The 20,674-nt window shown below is 41.7% G+C and overlaps 1 protein-coding gene across 4 annotated transcripts; it reads left to right on the top strand.

Annotated features, from left to right (window-relative positions):
• Positions 1-1,087: 1,087 nt before the first annotated feature.
• Positions 1,088-20,647, top strand: napepld (N-acyl phosphatidylethanolamine phospholipase D). 4 transcript variants are annotated; one of them, XM_084406272.1, is made up of 7 exons: positions 1,088-1,318; positions 1,714-1,783; positions 3,978-4,100; positions 16,843-17,077; positions 18,717-19,363; positions 19,437-19,551; positions 20,309-20,647. In XM_084406272.1, the coding sequence occupies exons 3-7, from the start codon at positions 4,021-4,023 to the stop codon at positions 20,438-20,440; spliced, it is 1,209 nt and encodes a 402-aa protein (XP_084262398.1). In that variant the 5' UTR covers positions 1,088-1,318; positions 1,714-1,783; positions 3,978-4,020; the 3' UTR covers positions 20,441-20,647. The 4 variants fall into 4 exon arrangements, with proteins under 4 accessions (XP_084262398.1, XP_084262400.1, XP_084262399.1 ...); XM_084406274.1 differs by having other exon boundaries at positions 3,978-4,114; XM_084406273.1 differs by lacking the exon at positions 3,978-4,100.
• The last annotated feature ends 27 nt before the right edge of the window (positions 20,648-20,674 follow it).

Here is a 20,674-nt window from a genome sequence, read left to right as displayed (position 1 = left end):
ATTATGTAAATGCAACACCTTATCTACTGAACCACTGAATTTGAGGTGTTAAATTATGTTTTTTATAAGCCTTTTATTGGATATGATGAAACAAAAATGAGCTGAAAGTGATTGTATTTTGAACCACTGATCTTGACATGGCATAGTGACTTTTTTTCCCTTTTAAATAGAAACTTTAAAAATTGTGGGATTTGAACCAATATTTTACATAATCTGAGGACCATGTTTTCTTTCATCATGTTCAGAAAACATTAGATTTAATCATTATAGACAACATACAATCATTTTCTGTTTATACTCTGTTAGTAATATAGAGAGAGAGAGAGAGAGAGAGAGAGAGAGAGAGATGGCGCTCCTCTTCCTTTCATTCCTCAAAATTCCTTCGGCCTCTTCAACACTGGCGTTGTCATTTATTATTGCAGATACACTTCATGTCCACAAGGGGAGCAGTTTACTGAAAATATGACTCAATTTAACAAACAACACGAAATCATTGTTTAAAAGTGAACAAAAACTATCAGTTTAAATGGAAAGGTGAAAAATGCACCTACTTTACACATAAACAATCCACTCAAAAAGAGTCTTGGAAGACTTTTTGTCCCGTTTTTTTATTTGTGTTTGTAATTTCGGCCATGTGGCTTTCAGTTCAACACATCGGGCATTTTACCTCACCGGTTGAGAGCTGATCTGAGTCAATTATCTACTAGATTCCATGTTTATCTTCTGCTCGACACCATGACAGAATCATGTTTTAATATATATAAAATCACACATTTGTGTCTTCTCACCGACGACTCTCCTCGTGGAGTTTTTTGGCGGCGTCTCTCGTGTAATAATGCTGCTGTTACACTTACTGACCACAAGAGGGAGCCGCTGATTACCTGTTTCACCTTTTTACAGTCTATGGTTTCACCTGTCCTACATATTCAACGTAATAAACAGGGATTTTGCTCGAGTATATAAATGTTAAAGTAATCTAGACGTTTTAGTATTGAGTCACGGACTCAACATGAAGCAATGTTCTGTCTATTTTAGCACTGTCTATAACACGACTCGTCTGGGGGAAATGTTAGGGCAGTTTGTCGTCCGCTCTACTAGGGGCGCAAGCGGACTTTGCCTCCAGCGACCTGTGCATCTCGTCAGCGTGACACCTGACAGCAGTGTCAACAACAACTAGACTGTTGTAATGTCATGAAGTTACAGATCCTGTATAAAGACTCTTATTGTCACTCAACAGCACATATTCCAGGCCAACAGACAAACAAAACCGACACACCACGATAAAGTGAATGAATCGAGGATTTCACGCGACTCACCTGTAAGTAACTTAAGTGCCTTTCTCTTGTTAAGTTGCTAGCAGTTATATAGCGGTCCTCAACTGACATTTAGTCAATTATATCAGTTTGTATTGATGTGTCATTCTTCTGATATGTAAACGCTGGGCTTTTAATGTGTTTGCTAGAGTATTAGAGTGATGCTGCTCTTTCATTGACTCGCGCTGTCATTCTCCGCTTAAGTCGAGTTATTAGACAACGAACCATTTATGAAAGCAGTAAAAATCTTTTATGACTGTTTGTAACTGACTTCGTTTAATATTTTTTTTTGCTGTTGTTGCATTGCCTTGAAAATGAATCTAAAAAGCAGATTCATATGAAGTTTATAAAGTTCATATGGTATGAAGTAAAGTCTTTTGTTTATGTCTTTCATCTGCAGACTAAAGGATGTGTTTCGACCGTACCGGGACAGACATTCACTGTAATGATGGAGATCTGCACATGCACAGGTAATGTTTAAATCATCTTATGTGTTTTGTTGAGTAGTAAATGTGTGTAGGTTATCATCATTTTCCTTTTGAAGGGGTTGCCTCTTTAAAAAGAAAATGTTGGTAACCTAAGTAGGTGGGGAAGGGATGGAAAATGAGAATATTTATACAGCTATTTTTTTATTATTTCCCATCTGGCCAAAAGCATAAACACTGTTGGACATTGTGCTGGAAGTTCAGGGGGAGACCTCACCGGTATCCCTCTCACCACACCACTCGTTCATATCGCAGACATCTGGCTGGGATTGAACCAGCAACCTCTGAAACCGTGAGGCAGCGCTCTAACCTGTGAGCCACAGATCTCTTGTCTGTCTGTGTGAGGGAACTTATATTTCACTCTTCACCTGTATGTGGCCTGTGAGTTTCTAATAAAGGAGTCAGATTAAAGTGTGGCGTAGTGATTGTTTCCCAACACACAGAGGTGGGATTTGAACCCAAGATTCTAGCGCAGCCTTGTTCATAACTAACGTGTGTTTAGCCACTTGCGCCACTGTGACTTTCACATCAGCCACTGGTGTTTGGGCCGATTTGTTGGATATAATGCAATACTTGAGATTTAATATAAACCAAAGACGGATTTGAACCCGAGCCTCTAGCGCAGCCTTGTTCACAAACGTGTGTTTAGCCACTTACGCCACTGTGACTTTCACAACAAGTGCTGCTGTTTGGGGGACTTTGATATAATGCAATACGTGAGATTTCAGTGTAAGCAATAATGGGATTTGAACCCAAGTTTCTACCGCAGTCTTGTTCACAAACAACACGCGTTTAACCACTTGCACCACTGTGGATTTCACATCATGTGTTGGTGTTTGGGCCTCTTTGTTGGATATAATGCAATGCTTGAGATTTAATATAAGCCAAAGAGGGATTTGAACCTGAGCCTCTAGCGCAGCCTTGTTCACAACGAACATGTTTAGCCACTTGCACCACTGTGACCTTCACAGCAAGTAGAAATGTGATAAAATATAACAAGACATGACAAAATAAAACAACTGGCTCTGAATTAAGTTTTATGTACTAAAGGCAAAAAATTATCATGTAAGCCACATATTTCGTAATGAATTAACTTTCCTTTTGTGTTTTTGTAATATGCAGAGGTGGGATTTGAACCCAGGCTCTTAACTCTCCACACAAACACTCATACCACTGCACCGCTGGCAACTCCTTACTGTGAGAAAATAACTAGGAAGAATAGTCTGAGTTGCATGAGTGAAACAACCCTAACTAACACCATTATTTAGTTAGAGTTAGAGCTAAACGCAACAGTTTAAGTCCTAGATCTTCAAATCTCTCAGAGTCACACAAACTCCTGACTGAAGCTCTTCTCGTCTTCTATGAGACTAATGAGCATTACACATTATTTATTATATTCACTGTTTTTTTACTCATATCCTATTATGAGCTGATGGTCAGTTTTGTTGGTGGCTGGCTGCTGTTGTAAGTGTCACTGCTGATTTCACACCAGGTACATCTGTTCAGATGTTTGAGTTTTATTGTGAGTGGATTGTACACATTCAGTCACTGAACAAGAGTCACTCAAAGAGACACCAGAACATCAAATGAGCTCAGAGAGACTTTATTCACATTTGACAATACATTTGTGACACAACAGTTATTAATACATCAGGAAGATCTTATGGATACATTGTAATTTCCTTCAGGGACAAACAAACACACCATTGAACTTTTAACATATAATAACATTTTAGACAAGGAGATGGAGACATATCAAACCTCGAATGTGTTAACAGGCAAAATGTTATTCATTTAATATAACAGTTCATAACATGAAACAACGAAAACGGTTCAGTAAACTGCAGATATCAGATGACAGAGCTGTTAATGCCAAAATACGCCATCAAATAAAATACAAGTACAACACAAATACATTGCATGCAAATTAACTATGGACTGATACCATGTGCATATATAATAAATATTGATATCATAATAAATATTGATATCATGTGCATATTAAAATATAGGTAAACGTCCTGTAATTCCTGAATGATGAGTGTGAAATAAAGTATTTATTAATATCTTGATATTATTGCTAGATACATTTGTATTATTTCACAAATGTTTATCTCATCATACTATAATCAACATAAAATTACATCTAATATTTTCTTTCTTTTTTTAATTAACCAAGGTTTATGAGACTGGAGTCTCGCCAGCACTGCTGCACAATATGAATGTCTCCTTTATTGAACACAGCTGAACTGACTGAATTAACTGATCATCAGCTGATTAGTAGAGAACTCCATGACCTGAGGTGAGGTCAATAAGGTAAACTTATTTAATTTTTTTTGCGTGTGTTGTAAATATAATTTATTCTGAAGCAATATTCATCAGTGTTCAGTCAGATTTGATATTGTAGAAAAGGCCCCAAAGTTATGTTTGTGTTGCTATTATTTAGTACAGTTGACCATATTGAGAGTTATGTTTTACGTTTACTGCCGTTATTCAGTGCTTGTAATAGGATAGTGGACGCGCGCGCTGGTTTGTATATTGTATGTGACGTCACGCAGTTAGTATGCAGTATGAAAGATGGTCGGTTGTCAAAGTTAGTACGCAGTACGATAGAGATCGTCAGTCAGTTGGATTCTCATTGTGAGCGACATTTTCCTCAGAGTGTGCGTGAATGAGAAAAGTAAGTATTCTGCTGTATTACTCGTGATATTGCATTTCTTTGTTAGCTGTTATTTCTGTTATTTGATATGGATGAGAGTTAGAAGTTTAAGGGTCTCTACGCGAGCGTTGTGTTAATTATATTCGCGTTCGGACGTTACTTTCTAGCTTCGGTCCACCTGATTTATACTATACTACTTATCAGTACTTTGTGGTTGAGTAAAATCTGAAGTAAGTTGTGTTAAATATTATTATCTGGACCATTATAGGCTATCTAGGCTATTGAGTAGCTATATCATAGATGACAGAAAGTTCGTTATTGGTGACTTAATGCATAGAAAATCTGAGAATCCCATGTAAGTGTTTGAATCTTTCTCTGCCTACATTTTAGAGTTTAAGATATATATATAGTCATATTCTGACTATTGTTTATTTATATTGTAATGTATATTAGTGCTTAAGGAGAAATTATGTGTATGCATATGTTTCCTTTATTCATTTGTATTTTGTTTCTCTCTGTATAGAAACCACACTCAAATTACACTGAAAATTACTGACACAAGAAAGAGGAAAGAATAAACAGAATAACAAGAACTATCTATCAGCTCGTCATTTCATACTCTGGAATATTTGGCCTTAAGTGGTGTTCTGGCCGACACTCCTGAGTGAACCTGGTGATAAACCCAGAATTAGCACCTAGACTGAGCGTCTACCCATTATCTTCACTTCATTGATGGTCCTTCGAGCCGGATCACTGGGTTTACGTCAGAGATGGAATTACATCCAGAGTATGATGCTTGCGGTACACGTCCCAAGCGGCACATTCGCCCACCTGTGCGCTATGCAGATTATGAGGTCGATTATCAAGGCTACATCGGTGAGAGGTACAGAGAGGAATTAGAGAGTACTCACCAGGAGGGAAATGCCAGGATGACACCCCTCACCTCCCCTTATGACTCTCCCCTTCGCCTGCAGAGGAGGGATGCTATTCTTCAGGAGATGGACCTGGGCTATAGGGCGGAGAACCAACAGCACAGCCAGAAGAATCAGCTAGCCCCCCAGCGGTTTCCGGAGAGAGAGTTTAGGGAACAGCTACGAGATTACTCTACTCCCTTACCTTCAGCGCTGCACCCCATACATCCACAGGAGGAGTGCCGAGTTGAGTTGGATGACATTCGTCATGAAAGACACCTCCTGCAGCAGACACAGCGGCACATGGCATCAGACTTAGTCGAGCTTAGAGCATTGCGAGCAGACATGAGACAGTTAGTAGATGCTGTTCGCAACATGCAGAGTCCTACTTCTATTCATACCAGAAAGCCAGAGTTAACGGTGATGTCGCCACGGCCACCTGTTGAAAGTGAATCTAGAGCTGAGGAAGAGGATGATTGGCCTGCACCACCACCATGGCCAGACCCAGTAATGGACAAACTTCCGCCAGACCCACCTATGGCACCATCTCTTATTAGGAGAATAGATGAGGTTCCAAGAATTAAGGAAGAAGCATTGCCAGCCACAGCTCCTGACATGTATGTGGGTCAGCCACAAGTTAATCACTCAGCACGTGAGGCCCTTCCTACTGCAAAGCCATGGGATGACACTGCCCGTCATCTATCGCCCTGGCTCAAGCCCTTTCAGTTTCCTCCGCAGCCACACAGATTACCTCCAGCTGAGCCCAAGTACCCTACGGCTTATGGTGGTCAACGGAGTGAGCTTGGCTGCAACCTAATGCCCCAACAGCGACATCCAGGCATGACATGGACACAGCCCCTGCCCTTTAGCTCACCTCAGGGTCATAACTACGTCTCAGAGCCAAGTTACCGGGGGCCACGCCCAACAATCCGCAACTTCTCAAGTCGGGACCCAAGTGAGTTCGCACGGCTCAAGATCTCATTGGAGAACCTCTTACCACATGATGCATCTGAGTTGTTTAAATACCAAGTGTTGGTTGATCACCTACAACTAGAAGAAGCCAGGTTAATAGCAGATGCTTACCTTAACTCCCCAACACCCTTCTCAGACACAATGGTTGCCCTGAATGACAAGTTTGGCCAACCACATCAGATAGCGCTGAGACGTATTGCTGCTGTGATGGACTCACCAGACATAAGGCGGGGAGATTTTGCGGCATTTGAGAAGTTTGCACTCCAGATACAGTCACTGGTGGGGATGCTGAAGACACTAGGACACGAGGGTGAAGTGGAACTACAGTGTGGCTCACATGTTGCTCGTCTGCTGAGCAAGCTGCCGCCTGAGCAGAGAGCGGGGTTTCGCCGCTGCATGTACCATCAGGGCACACAAACCCACACCTTAACTAATTTTTCAGATTGGTTGAAATACGAGTCTTGGTGCCATGATTCTGAAGGACAGTTAGCTGTGAGAGGAGCTCGAGAGAAGCCGGTGTCCAGATATGAGGGTAGGAAGGGTAAGCAACCTACCACTGTCCTCCATGGTGCGAAGGATACAGCTAAGAAACCTGAGGCTCCAGTGCCAAGCCGCTCCTTCAAAGGGAACAAGAGCAAGCCATATTGTCCATTCTGCAATAATGAGGAACACTACCTTAGCCAGTGTACAGAGGTATCCAGGCTAACAAAGGATCAGCTGACTGAATGGATAAGGAGCAACAAGAGGTGTTGGCGATGTGCACGGCCACACCAGGCGGCCCAGTGCAACTTAAAGAAGACATGTAACCTCTGCCAAGGGAAACACCTTCAGGTTCTGCATGAGGTGAATATGAGGTCACCCAAGGAGGCAGTGTCAACACCGGCAGCGGAAAGCCAAGGCCCAACAGAGGTTCTGTATCTAGACAGACCCACTGAAGGCAGTCGGGTCCTTCTGAAAGTTGTCAAAGTCCGCATTCACCATGGTGACCAATCAATCAACACCTATGCCATACTTGATGACGGTTCAGAGAGAACTATGCTGTTGTCAGATGCTGCAGAGAAGCTAGGTGTGCAGGGGATTCAGGAGGATCTACCACTACGCACAATTAGAGATGAAGTGCAGACCCTCCGTGGTGCATCAGTGTCGTTCTCCATTTCTTCGCCGTCAAAGCCAAAGACCAAGTTCAAGATTGTAGGTGCCTTCACCAGTGGTCGTATTGGACTAGCTAACCATACTTACCCCATGGATCAACTCCGGAAAACTTACAAGCACCTCACTGGCCTTCCCATACGGACTCTTATAAATATCAAGCCTCTGCTTCTCATTGGGAGTGACCATCCTCATCTCGTCACTCCCATTGAACCTGTCAGATTGGGACCTCAAGGTGGGCCTGCTGCCATCCGCACAAGGCTGGGCTGGACTCTACAGGGCCCAGCGAGTGTAGTCCGTCATCTCGCCCAACCACAGCAGTGTCTATTTACAACAGTAACACCCCAGGTGAGCGAGCTGATGAAACATGTTGAGAGATTATGGCAGGTCGACACTGTCCCATTCAGAAGCGAGAAACTAGTTACTCGTTCAAGGCAGGACCAAGAGGCCATCAGCATCCTGGAGACCAAAACCATCAGGGTGGAGGTTGATGGCATTCTCCGTTACGCCACCCCGCTGCTCCGCCGGAAAGACATGCCGCTCTTCCAGGCTACTAAAGAAGCCGTCATGCCCAGTTTACGGAGTGTAGAGAGGCGACTTGCCAGAGATCCTGCACGGGCTGAAGCCTACAGAGTGGAGATGGAGAAACTTATAAAGGCGGGCTCTGTCATCAAGTGTGAACCGAAAGTTTCAGACGAGGAAGGTTGTGAGGAATGGTATATCCCTCACCATATGGTGAGCCATAATGGCAAGAATAGGCTGGTTTTCAACTGCTCCTATCAGTATCGAGGGCAGAACCTCAACGATCATCTACTGCCTGGTCCGACCTTAGGAGCATCACTACTGGGAGTTCTGCTAAGATTCCGAGAGCATGCAGTTGCAGTTAGCGGTGACATTAGAGGCATGTTCCACCAAGTTCGCCTCCTCCCAGAAGATCGTGCTCTGCTCAGATTTCTTTGGCGTGACATCAGTCAAGAAGGACCTCCTGCAGTGTATGAGTGGCAAGTGATACCGTTTGGTACAACATGTAGCCCTTGCTGTGCCACATTCGCCTTACAACGCCATGTCTCGGATAATAGCCAGCCAGATGAAGATGTGAGGATATCCGTTCTGAAATGTTTTTATGTGGATAACTGCCTCCAGAGTGTCCCCACAATTGCTGAGGCGAGGCATCTAGTCGACAAACTACGAGCCCTTCTTGCGTCTGCAGGCTTCGATTTACGTCAGTGGGCCAGCAACGAACCAGGTGTAATAAGTCACCTACCAGAAGAGAGCTGCTCGGCTAGTGTTGAGCTATGGCTGGCTCAGAACAAGACAGATACCCCAGAATCTACTCTAGGGCTAAGCTGGCTCTTCCACACTGATGTCCTTGGTTACAAGCATCGTCATGTGGAGTACGGGGTCCCCACGATGCGTAATATCTACAAGGTGCTGGCGAGTCAGTACGACCCCTTGGGCTTCATCTTACCCTACACCACCAGGGCTAAGATAATTGTCCGACACCTTTGGGACAAACACAGGGGATGGGATGATCCACTACTACCGGAGAAGCTTCTGCAGCAGTGGAAAGACTGGGAAGAAGAACTTCAAGTCTTACCTCAAATCACTCTGCCCCGACCGTACTTGTCAAAGTCCGTGGACATCTCCGGTCTCCAGAGAGAGGTGCATGTATTTTGCGACGCCTCTGAAGAGGCTTATGGTTCAGTGGCGTACCTACGGACCACTGACAGACACGGTGAAGTGTATCTGTCATTCCTGATGGCCCGTTCCAGAGTCGCGCCTAAGCGATTTCACTCTATGCCCCGATTAGAGCTCTGTGCTGCCCTTACTGGTGCACAGCTCTCGCAGGTGCTGAAGAGGGAGCTTACCATCCACATTGATCAGACAACCCTTTGGTCAGATTCCACAACGGTGCTGACATGGCTGAGGTCTGAATCCTGCCGGTTTAAGGTCTTTGTGGGCACCCGCGTGGCCGAGATACAGGAGCTGACTGACGGGCATGCCTGGAGATATGTTGATAGCGCTAGAAACCCTGCTGATGATTTAACACGAGGAAAGAAGCTGCGAGAGCTTGTTCAGCCAAATAGATGGAGCCTGGGGCCTGCCTTCCTCCTGAACAGTCCAGACTCATGGCCAGAGGACCACACTGTTGACCAAGCAGAAGATACCTCAGAGCTGCGCAAGTCTATCTTCTGTGGGGTCGCCGCATTTGCATCAAGCCAGTCGACTTCAGACGTGGGCCAATACGGCTCGTGGAAGGAGCTGCTGGAAGTGACAGTGCAGGAGCTGCATGGGGCGGCCAACTCTAATGATAAGCCCACGGCTGTAGATTACCGACAGGCTGAACAGTTGATACTTCAGAGGGCTCAGAGAGATAGTTTTCAGCAGGAGTACAGCCTCCTGAAAGCTGGTAAACCCGTCCCAAGCAGCAGTCGACTTCGCACGCTGTCTCCAGAGCTGGATGAAAAAGGAGAGCTCATCCGTGTTGGAGGACGACTCCGTCGAGCAGAAGGCCTAGAACTGACCACTCTTCATCCAGTCATCTTAGACCCAGGTCATCGAGTGACTACGCTTTTGATCCAAGACTTTGATAACCGCCTCCACCACCCAGGCTCAGAGCGGGTGTTCGCTGAGCTTCGACGCTCCTTCTGGATCCTGCGAGGGCGTGAGGCTGTCCGGCGCTACCAGTATAGCTGCGCTGACTGTCGACGATGGAGGGCAAAACCCGCAGTGCCGAAGATGGCAGACCTGCCATCAGCCCGTCTGCGCCTTTTCAAGCCTGCCTTCTATTCTACGGGGATGGACTGCTTTGGGCCATTTGAGATCAAAGTGGGCCGGCGCCGGGAGAAGAGATGGGGGATCATTTTCAAGTGCCTCACAACTAGGGCGGTGCACTTAGACCTCCTTACCTCTATTGATACAGATGCTTTTCTGATGTCCCTTCGTCGGTTTATTGCCCGTAGAGGAACGCCTGCAGAGCTGTTCTCCGATCAGGGGACAAATTTCAAGGGAGGTGAGCGAGAACTCCGTGAGACCTTCGTTGGAATGTCTAACGAATTACAACGTCTACTTGCACCACAGAAGATCTCCTTCCGCTTTAACCCCCCAGCAGCTCCCCACTTCGGAGGGGTGTGGGAGAGGGAGATACGCTCAGTTAAGAGCGCACTCTATGCCACAGTCGGTGCTCAGCCTGTTCCAGAAGAAGTGTTACGCACCGTTCTTACTGAGGTGGAAGCGATCCTTAACAGTAAGCCCTTGGGTTATGTCTCTTCAGATGCCAGTGACCCAGATCCAGTGACTCCCAGTGTTCTTCTTATGGGGCGCCCTGATGGTTCGCTACCTCAGGTAGTCTACCCTGAAAGTGAGCTTATCTCTCGCCGCCGTTGGAAACACTCCCAAATCTTGTCTGATCACTTTTGGGCCCGTTTCATCCGACTCTATGTGCCGAGTCTGCAAGCTCGTCAGAAGTGGCAGGCTACACCAGCTGACATTGCAGAGGACTGTGTAGTGATGATCGCTGATCCACATCTTCCAAGAGCCCTCTGGCCCATTGGAAAAGTAGTCAAGACTCATCCCAGCCCTGACGGGCACATCAGGTCCGCTGATGTTAAGGTGAAGGAGAGAATCTACACCCGGCCAGTTGCCAGGCTGGTTGTCCTCCCTGCACTTCCTTCTGGAGAAGATGAAGACGGTTCCACTCCTGCCACTACACCCCAGCCATAGAACTTTGTTGCCTTTAATGATGAGCAAATGTATTACATACATTCGGGGGCGGCTGTAGAAAAGGCCCCAAAGTTATGTTTGTGTTGCTATTATTTAGTACAGTTGACCATATTGAGAGTTATGTTTTACGTTTACTGCCGTTATTCAGTGCTTGTAATAGGATAGTGGACGCGCGCGCTGGTTTGTATATTGTATGTGACGTCACGCAGTTAGTATGCAGTATGAAAGATGGTCGGTTGTCAAAGTTAGTACGCAGTACGATAGAGATCGTCAGTCAGTTGGATTCTCATTGTGAGCGACATTTTCCTCAGAGTGTGCGTGAATGAGAAAAGTAAGTATTCTGCTGTATTACTCGTGATATTGCATTTCTTTGTTAGCTGTTATTTCTGTTATTTGATATGGATGAGAGTTAGAAGTTTAAGGGTCTCTACGCGAGCGTTGTGTTAATTATATTCGCGTTCGGACGTTACTTTCTAGCTTCGGTCCACCTGATTTATACTATACTACTTATCAGTACTTTGTGGTTGAGTAAAATCTGAAGTAAGTTGTGTTAAATATTATTATCTGGACCATTATAGGCTATCTAGGCTATTGAGTAGCTATATCATAGATGACAGAAAGTTCGTTATTGGTGACTTAATGCATAGAAAATCTGAGAATCCCATGTAAGTGTTTGAATCTTTCTCTGCCTACATTTTAGAGTTTAAGATATATATATAGTCATATTCTGACTATTGTTTATTTATATTGTAATGTATATTAGTGCTTAAGGAGAAATTATGTGTATGCATATGTTTCCTTTATTCATTTGTATTTTGTTTCTCTCTGTATAGAAACCACACTCAAATTACACTGAAAATTACTGACACAAGAAAGAGGAAAGAATAAACAGAATAACAAGAACTATCTATCAGCTCGTCATTTCATACTCTGGAATATTTGGCCTTAAGTGGTGTTCTGGCCGACACTCCTGAGTGAACCTGGTGATAAACCCAGAATTAGCACCTAGACTGAGCGTCTACCCATTATCTTCACTTCAGATATATTTAAATCTGCATATTGTAATATCTGCACCTTTAAATCACTTCTACTCGTCAACGGTATGCTCGAGAGGCTGCGTGAGCCTCAACGGCTTAAACATTTATTATCCATCTATCGCAACTTACAATAAATGTAATACAAATCAGAATCATTTTCTCGTTTTAACGATTTCCTACTAATCATTTTTTTTTTTCTTATTAACGTTCTAATCAGGTTACCTGTCCGGTCGGGCAAGTAAAATTATCTTTTACTTGTCCCTTCAAAAAATCCATTTGTCCCGGACATGCTGTCGAGCCATAGGCGTAATTTGCGGGTGGGACGGGTGGGACATGTCCCCACCACTTTTTGCTAAGGTCGATATTGTCCCCACCACTTTTGAAACATCTCGCGGCACGAATGTACCAATACAAATAAATAAAAGATCTCCAGTTAACTAGCAGAGCATTCATTTAGTTCGTTTGTAAGAGGCGATCTAGCGCTGAAATGTGTTGTTTTTGAAATCAAGTGATCAAAGTGCTCGTTGTCGCTGCGAGCAGATACAGATACAGACACAGGCATGGATACTGTGTTCTCTTGTGGCTCGCGCACAGTCATCACTCGGACGCGTGCTTCAATCCGTTGTGGAGACTCTCTATTCGTTCCGGTGAAATTACAAAACAAAATGCATATAAACGTATGATTGCCTGATATACAACCACTGATAAACATAATGGGTTTTAATGAGAAAAAAAATATATATATACGAGTGCGGATTAGAACCCACAACCTCTTACACGCTTGGCAATAGTTCTACCACTGGACCATTTCAGCAAACACAATTTTTTAAAGGATTTACCAATACCAACATATATCAAACCTCATTAAACGACAAATTAAACCCATGTACTATTTCAATCGATTGATGGACATGTTATTGTACATACATCGATTTATGATTTAGCATTCATAACCCCCCCCCCCCCCCCCCCCCGTAAAAAAAAAAAAAAAACGTCCCACCCACTTTTTAAAACAAAGTTACGCCGAGCCCTGATATAAACTTTTCTTTTGCTGTCTATGGATATAAAATATGTCAATAGTTTGTAATTCCAAAGAGTCCACAAACTAATATCTCGGTTAGCCTACTAAACGAGTAAACGTCACAACTTGTTTGTTAATGTCCGCTCTCTAGCAAGTTATTGGTTTACGTTACTGTGGTTTGAAGACTTTCTGTAGCTATACTGTTTTGTGAGCCAAAATATAATATTGTGGTATCTGTAATGAAGCATTGTCGTTTTTAAGAAACATAAAAATGTTGAAATTACAGCCTACTGCTGTACGTTTTTGCGTGAGTTTCACATTCCCACGTTCCCCCTCTGCTGGTCACGAATGGTATTTCAGATATAACAGGGTAGCCGCGGGGTCTTAAAAGTCTTAAAAAGGTCTTAAATATCATGTTCCTAAATTAAGGCCTTAAAAAGTCTTAAATTCCGTTGTCCAAGTCTTAATTTTTTAAATGGAGGTCTTAAATTTCATTATACTAGCCTATTTATTCAAAGTCAACCTGGCTGCAAACGCAACGTGAAAATTCAACAGGGTTTAGCGTAACGTCAGAGAACGTCTAATTTCTAGTATGCACAAACAATAGTTTGGGTTTTCGCGCCGGCGGCAATTGATCAACATTCTAATCAATCAGTCGAGAGGAGAGACATCATGGGGAAGTGTCGTTCGGTTCGGTGTACGCATTTTCAAACCGAACGGTTCGTTGGACCATTTTTCCTGCCGACCAAAATTTCATTATTTCAAATGTAGGCGCGTTGCGCATGGCAAGCGCGCTCATAATGTAAGAGACGCCGGCGCGACCACAACATTGTCCAACATCAAATGTGCAAACGTAATGTAAGCGGAACGAAACTGGGCTACTCGTTATTGTGTGGTTGAAGGACCGCTTATCAGTTTGGACCAGTGCAGCGCGAGCGATCTTGATCAAGCGACACTGTTACACAGCGCTAATAAGAGATAAATCATTTGAATTCGCCACAGAAGTAATAACATCGCTGCGAGATCTAGTGAGAAACATTCACATTTCTCTGTTATTAACGGATCAAACAGCGCGTGGAAGCCAGGAAGAAACATTGTGCCATGAATGAACTATCCAGTGTCCACAGATCTGCAACATTCACCATGGATTTACTGTAGTAACACTAACTGCAACCATGAAAGTTTGGCAGGAATAGTAGGCAATAATGCTTTCAAGTAACATTACGTTGGTTTTATTTTGACATTATGAATACAATTGCTGCCCTCAAATGTTAATCTGAACTAAAAATAGACCTTTGTTTATAACTACTACAATATTAGGTTACATTTAATTTTTTTCCAAGGAGCTGTTTTGTTTATGCTCCTAAGAAGAGTCTATTATAGCTCCATCATTGGTCAAAGTGTGTTAGTTTTAATAAAAAAAAATAAAATAAAATAATTTTTTATCTGGCATTTATTTCTTTTTGCTGTATCGAAAACGTATCAAACCGTGACACAAGTGTATCGTATTGAACCAAACCGTGAATTTTGTGAACCGTTACACCCCTACTATCTATATCTCTCTTACCTGTCTACCCCTCTGAAGCAGGGTTGAAGCAATTTGAATGCTGAGAAACTTTACTAAGACGATTTGAAAAGTTAGTTTATCTGTTTATTGTTATGAATGTTTGATATTTACCAAAAACATCACTTTGCAGTGTTGTTGAATGAGTTTTTTTTATAATAAATGTTTTTTTTTATTAAAACATTTGTTAGTAATAGTCATTATTGGGATTTGATCTGGTGTTTTACGACTGCATAATGGGTGCGATGTAGGTCTTAATTTTCATTAAAGTGGTCTTAAAAAGGTCTTAAAAAAGTCTTAAATTTGGGGTGATAAAACCTGGGGAAACCCTGTATAATCAAGTAGACATGTGGACTGATCGATACATTCACTTCCGCAAGATTTACACTCGTCCAACACGGTTTTAAGCTTTCCCCCACGTCCAACTTACAAAAACACATTTTCATGAATTAATACACATATCCATATCGGAAAATTAATGCAGTATCATTCAGATTCACACATATTTGTGCAGCGTTAACACCAATAGTCTTAAACGTGCCCAAACCTGCCCTCTTGTAGTAAAACATTGCAAGTGCAACATGTAACTTAAGGGAATAATATTAAGGTTCTCTGAATGTGGAAAGCTACAGCACGGGATGATATTCTTTTCTAAATCAGATGAATCATATTTGTCATGTTAGAGAGTTGGATAGCCTATATTCACAATCACAAGCATATTCACTCCAGTTTTGACACAGGATCAGAAATGAACTAGTCTGGTCTTGCTAAGCTCATCGATGAGTGGGTGGTCTAACGTTCCGGCTGTTTCGTTCATTACAAGGACACTATTTGAAACTTAACTGTAACCAAACCGGCTAGTCAAGGCTTTTCACACGCACCGAAACGTCGTGAAACACGGAGTTTGTTTTTTACGATTCTCACACGTTATTATGGCGTTTTGAACTACTTTTCTTTAACTACTACGGCGTTGACAATGACAGTCCAGCATGTCTTCAAAACGGAAGTAAACATTTATGGCATAAATCAGAGCTGTTTGTTTTTCTTGTCACGTGGCTTGCTTAATATGAGCAAATGACTCCAACGTCTAATTCTTGTTGTTTATTGGCGGTCGGCTGGCTTTGAATCAAACTGCGCGTGTTGGCACGTTAAACTTTGACGCGTTTCGTAATTAGGTTTTTGTCCCTTATGGCCGCTCATACATCATCAGCTCCGTTACTGTGGCGCTTACATCAGAGGCGCGCTCGTGCGGCGCTCGAGACACTCCTCAAACAGACAGGCTCGAGACTAGCGCTGCTGGCAGAGCTGACGCATCGGTACGTATCATATCATAATCATGTCTGTTTGACAACAACACCACACTCGAGCACATGATAGACTAGACACAAGCATGCATTCTGATTTATAATCCGCTCCGGGGTAAATTGGGTTAGTTATAGACTGTTGTTTTCTTTTCAGGTTGATTTATTATGATGTATCTCCTTTTATTAAGGTATATATTACAAATGTGATATAATTAGATTCATTGGCCAGATAAATATAGCATATTCCTTTAGAGACAGTGCACGTTACATGTTTTTTGTTGTTGTTGTTGTTGTTGTTGTTTTATGAAGGGTGTCTGCCAGAATTAAAAAAATATGCACTATCAAGGTAAAGGTTCATAGTCCAGTTTTGAGTTTACAGCCTTGTCCTAAAAAGGTGTGTTTGCATCATTTAATCATTTTCCTGTTATCACTGTAAAGCTGCTTTGAAACTATCTGTATTGTATAAAGCGACTATACAAATAAAGGCTACTTGAACAGATAGATACAGGTAAGTTCACTAACAGCAATTCAAATGTGCACAAGCAACCAGAAGGATATGCAGATGAATGAGAGTATCCATAATAGCCATGTGTGAATAAAGATATATATTTTTTATCAGTGTTCTGCAGGACAGTTGTGTTAATTAAGGTCTTTCAGCTCTTATGTGTTCCCTGTTTTGTGCTAAAAAAAAATGTTTTTAACAGGTGTTTGTGCAGTTCAGCTGCAGACAGGACTTCCATGGCAGAGAAACCTTTAGTCACTGCAGGGAACAACTTCCCGCTGGATTACCGAGGAGAGCAAGATGTTTCATGTTCCAGACGGGACTCTCGTGGGTGCTTTGTAAACCCTTGGACAACATGGCAGTTCCCCTCTTACAGTACCATTGCTCGCCTGTTCCTCATGGAGAAGAACAACAGTAATGTGCCCAGTGTCAAAGAGGTAAACACACATTTTGTGCTCAGTGTAGGAGTCACTGATCAGGAATGCATTGAATCAGCAATGTGGAATCTGAAATGTCACACACACAGGATTCCTCTGCTTTAAAACAGGAATATTATTGAATATAAGCATTAGCAAGTAAAACCAGTTTAGATTTGATTATTGTCTGTCAAGTCTGGGGTGTAGAGGATTTTAAAGTAGAAAAGTGGCAGCTAAATGGCTACATTTCATAATGTTTTAAAATAATTTGCTTTGACCGGTGGAATCGTTTTTCACTGTTATATAAAACATTTTATATTTTTATTTTATTTACTTTTTACCCATTTATACATTCATAGTGTATATTTACTTGATATACACATTTATAGTAATTATAAATGTAATGTACATTTATATATAAAATGATTACATTTCCTATTTATACATTTATAAATCTATATTTACTTTTTATGCCTATTTATAATCATAAATATATAAGTGATAAAATACAATATACATTTACTGTTGTAGAAAATTACATTAAATGTATAAAAATATTTTTTTATATATATATATATACAATTATTTTGTATTAGACGTTTATATATAAATAAGTAAATGTATAATCAATTTCATAATTTATGCATTCATAATTAGAAGTAGGTATAAAGTAAATATATTATAAATGTATACTATAAATAAAATAATTATATACAGTGCAATGCATAAGTGAATACACCCATGCTAAAGGTGACTAAAAAGAGGAATAAAAAAATCATATTTTGGAAATTGAACTTAATGCCTTAATTTAAAAAATTAGGAAAAAACCAACCTTTAAGGACACCAATTTTCTTTGTGAATGAATAATGTATCGTAAATAAATAAATGTTCTTCCTTAAAATACATGGTGCATAAGTGAGTACACCCCTATGTTAAATTCCCATAGAGGCAGGCAGATTTTTATTTTTAAAATTTTTTTTGACAAAGTTCCCTTGGCCTTTGGAATTAAAATAGCCCCACATCATCACATAGCCTTCACCATACCTAGAGATTGGCATGGTTTTATTTCAGTTAGCCTAATAGCTAGTTTGATTTGCATTGAGAGATGATCTTATGGAAAGTACCCCATGCCAATCTCTAGGTATGGTGAAGGCTATGTGATGATGTGGGGCTATTTTAATTCCAAAGGCCAAGGGAACTTTATCAAGATGCATAGTATCCTAAAAATGTTTTTTTTTAAAATACTTAAAAATAAAAATCTGCCTGCCTCTATGGGAATTTAACATAGGGGTGTACTCACTTATGCACCATGTATTTTAAGGAAGAACATTTATTTATTTACGATACATTATTCATTCACAAAGAAAATTGGTGTCCTTAAAGGTTGGATTTTTCCTAATTTTTTAAATTAAGGCATTAAGTTCAATTTCCAAAATATGATTTTTTTATTCCTCTTTTTAGTCAACTTTAGCATGGGTGTATTCACTTATGCATTGCACTGTAAATGTATATTCAGTATTTATGCATTTATAAATAGGTATGAAATGTAAATATGTAATTATAAATGTATATTAAATTTAACAAAATTATATGCATAATCTTTATTTCAAATTTAATTAAAAAGGAAAAAGAAAAAAGTTTTCTGTTTTTTTAACCTCAGGTTCTGGACCGTGAGCTGCCGGTTCTGGAGCCGTATTTCGTCCAGAGGCCAGATCAGTGCGGGCAGACGGGCCCGTCCGTGCGAGCGACCTGGCTGGGTCATGCCTCTGTTCTGGTGGAGATGGAAGGACTGGTGGTTCTGACTGATCCCATGTTCAGCCAGAGAGCCTCTCCACTGGCATTCGTGGGCCCGAAGCGTTACCGCGACCCGCCTTGCACTGTAGAACAGATTCCTCGGCTGGACGCTGTGGTCATCAGTCATACACACTACGATCACCTCGACGCAGGCTCTGTGGCCGCGCTGAACGTTCGCTTCGGTTCTGGTTTGCGCTGGTTTGTGCCGCTTGGGTTGGCCGAATGGATGCAGAAGGCAGGCTGTGAGAATGTCACAGAGCTGGACTGGTGGGTGGGGAGCCGCATTCCCGGGCACGATGATGTCACGTTTTTTTGCACGCCAGCACAGCACTGGTGCAAACGCTCGCCTGTGGACGAGAACAAAGCATTATGGGGTAGCTGGACTATCGTAGGGCCCAATTGTCGTTTCTTCTTCGCTGGGGATACGGGATACTGTTCAGAGTTTAAGGAGATCGGAAAACGCCTCGGACCGTTTGACCTGGCTGCCATCCCGATCGGAGCGTACATGCCCAGGTAAGACTGTAAAGAGCAGCTGTGTGTATTAAACAAAAGTTTATTAAATAATGATTTAACTTGTCTTGTTTAGAGGGATCATGAAGTCTCAACATGTGGACCCTGAAGAGGCTGTTCTGATTCACATTGACATTCAGGCGAAAACATCGCTGGCCATTCACTGGGGGACATTTGCTTTGGCCTATGAGGTATGAGCCCGTATTTCTCTCACTCTCTCTCTCTCCCTCCCACACATTCATTTTCTCAGTGTGAATGTCTTTCACTGAGCTGGCCAGCGGTCACTGCTGTGATTGTGTGTAATAGCTATCCAGCTGCATTGGGGAGTCCAGTCTTTGTAGTTGTATTACGTCAGGCTTCACTGTTGTGCCTACGTTTTCACACTTCAGCACTCCCTCAGAGAGGCATTTACACATTTTTGAGCAGGTTTCTAGATTACAATTCGCTGATTAAGTCAGTTTAGAGAACATAAGTTTTACTGTGTCTCAGCAGGATTAGGTTATCATTGTTTATTATATTTGTCATTCCGAGGATTATTAAGGGGAGAACATTTTTTCTGACCTTTATTTAGGTCCCACTTGGTGAACTAGGAATTCAGTAATTAGGATTAGGGATTTTTATTGCAGTTCTGTTTTTCCTGTTTATTTATATAATATGTTGTGTAAACACACACACGCACAAATTATGAAATGTTTTAACACTGACAAGTTTTTCTTGCATGTTTCTTGAGCACCAAATCCAGAATAAATTACAATGCAAAATATTTTGCAATAGAAAACAGTTTATTTAAATTGTAATATTTCTGAGTATTACTGTTTTTACTGATGAGCATAAGAGATCCCCAAACTTTTGAACAGTAGTGCATATAACAGTTTTATTAAAATGTTTTTGAAAGAATTGAATTAAATCCTGTTCCTTTCTGTTTATTTTTCTCTCTCTCTCTCTCAGCATTATCTTGAGCCTCCAGCACGTTTGCGTGAGGCTATGGTGAATCACGGACTGAATCCAGATCAGTTCTTCACACTCCATCACGGAGAGTCACGGATGATCAACCACAAGGACATGCACTCGTCCGGCTAAACTAAAACACAGGAAGTATGCAGACACACATATATGACTTTACACAGGCTGCATTTTTTTTAGAAATCATTTTGAAGATTGTGCTGATCCAGTGGCTGGACTCTGGATTTAATGTAAAATTAATGTGTTAGATTTCTATTTTGTCTAATATAATTTGTCATTTAAAATATCATGGAATGACCATAATAAAACAACGTCTGAGTTTAACCCGTGTTTCGAAACAGTATTTGGAAG

This window comes from Rutilus rutilus, assembly GCF_951802725.1.
Source record: "Rutilus rutilus genome assembly, chromosome: 4".
Lineage (NCBI taxonomy): Eukaryota > Metazoa > Chordata > Actinopteri > Cypriniformes > Leuciscidae > Rutilus > Rutilus rutilus.
This window is presented reverse-complemented; position numbering and strand designations above follow the sequence as displayed.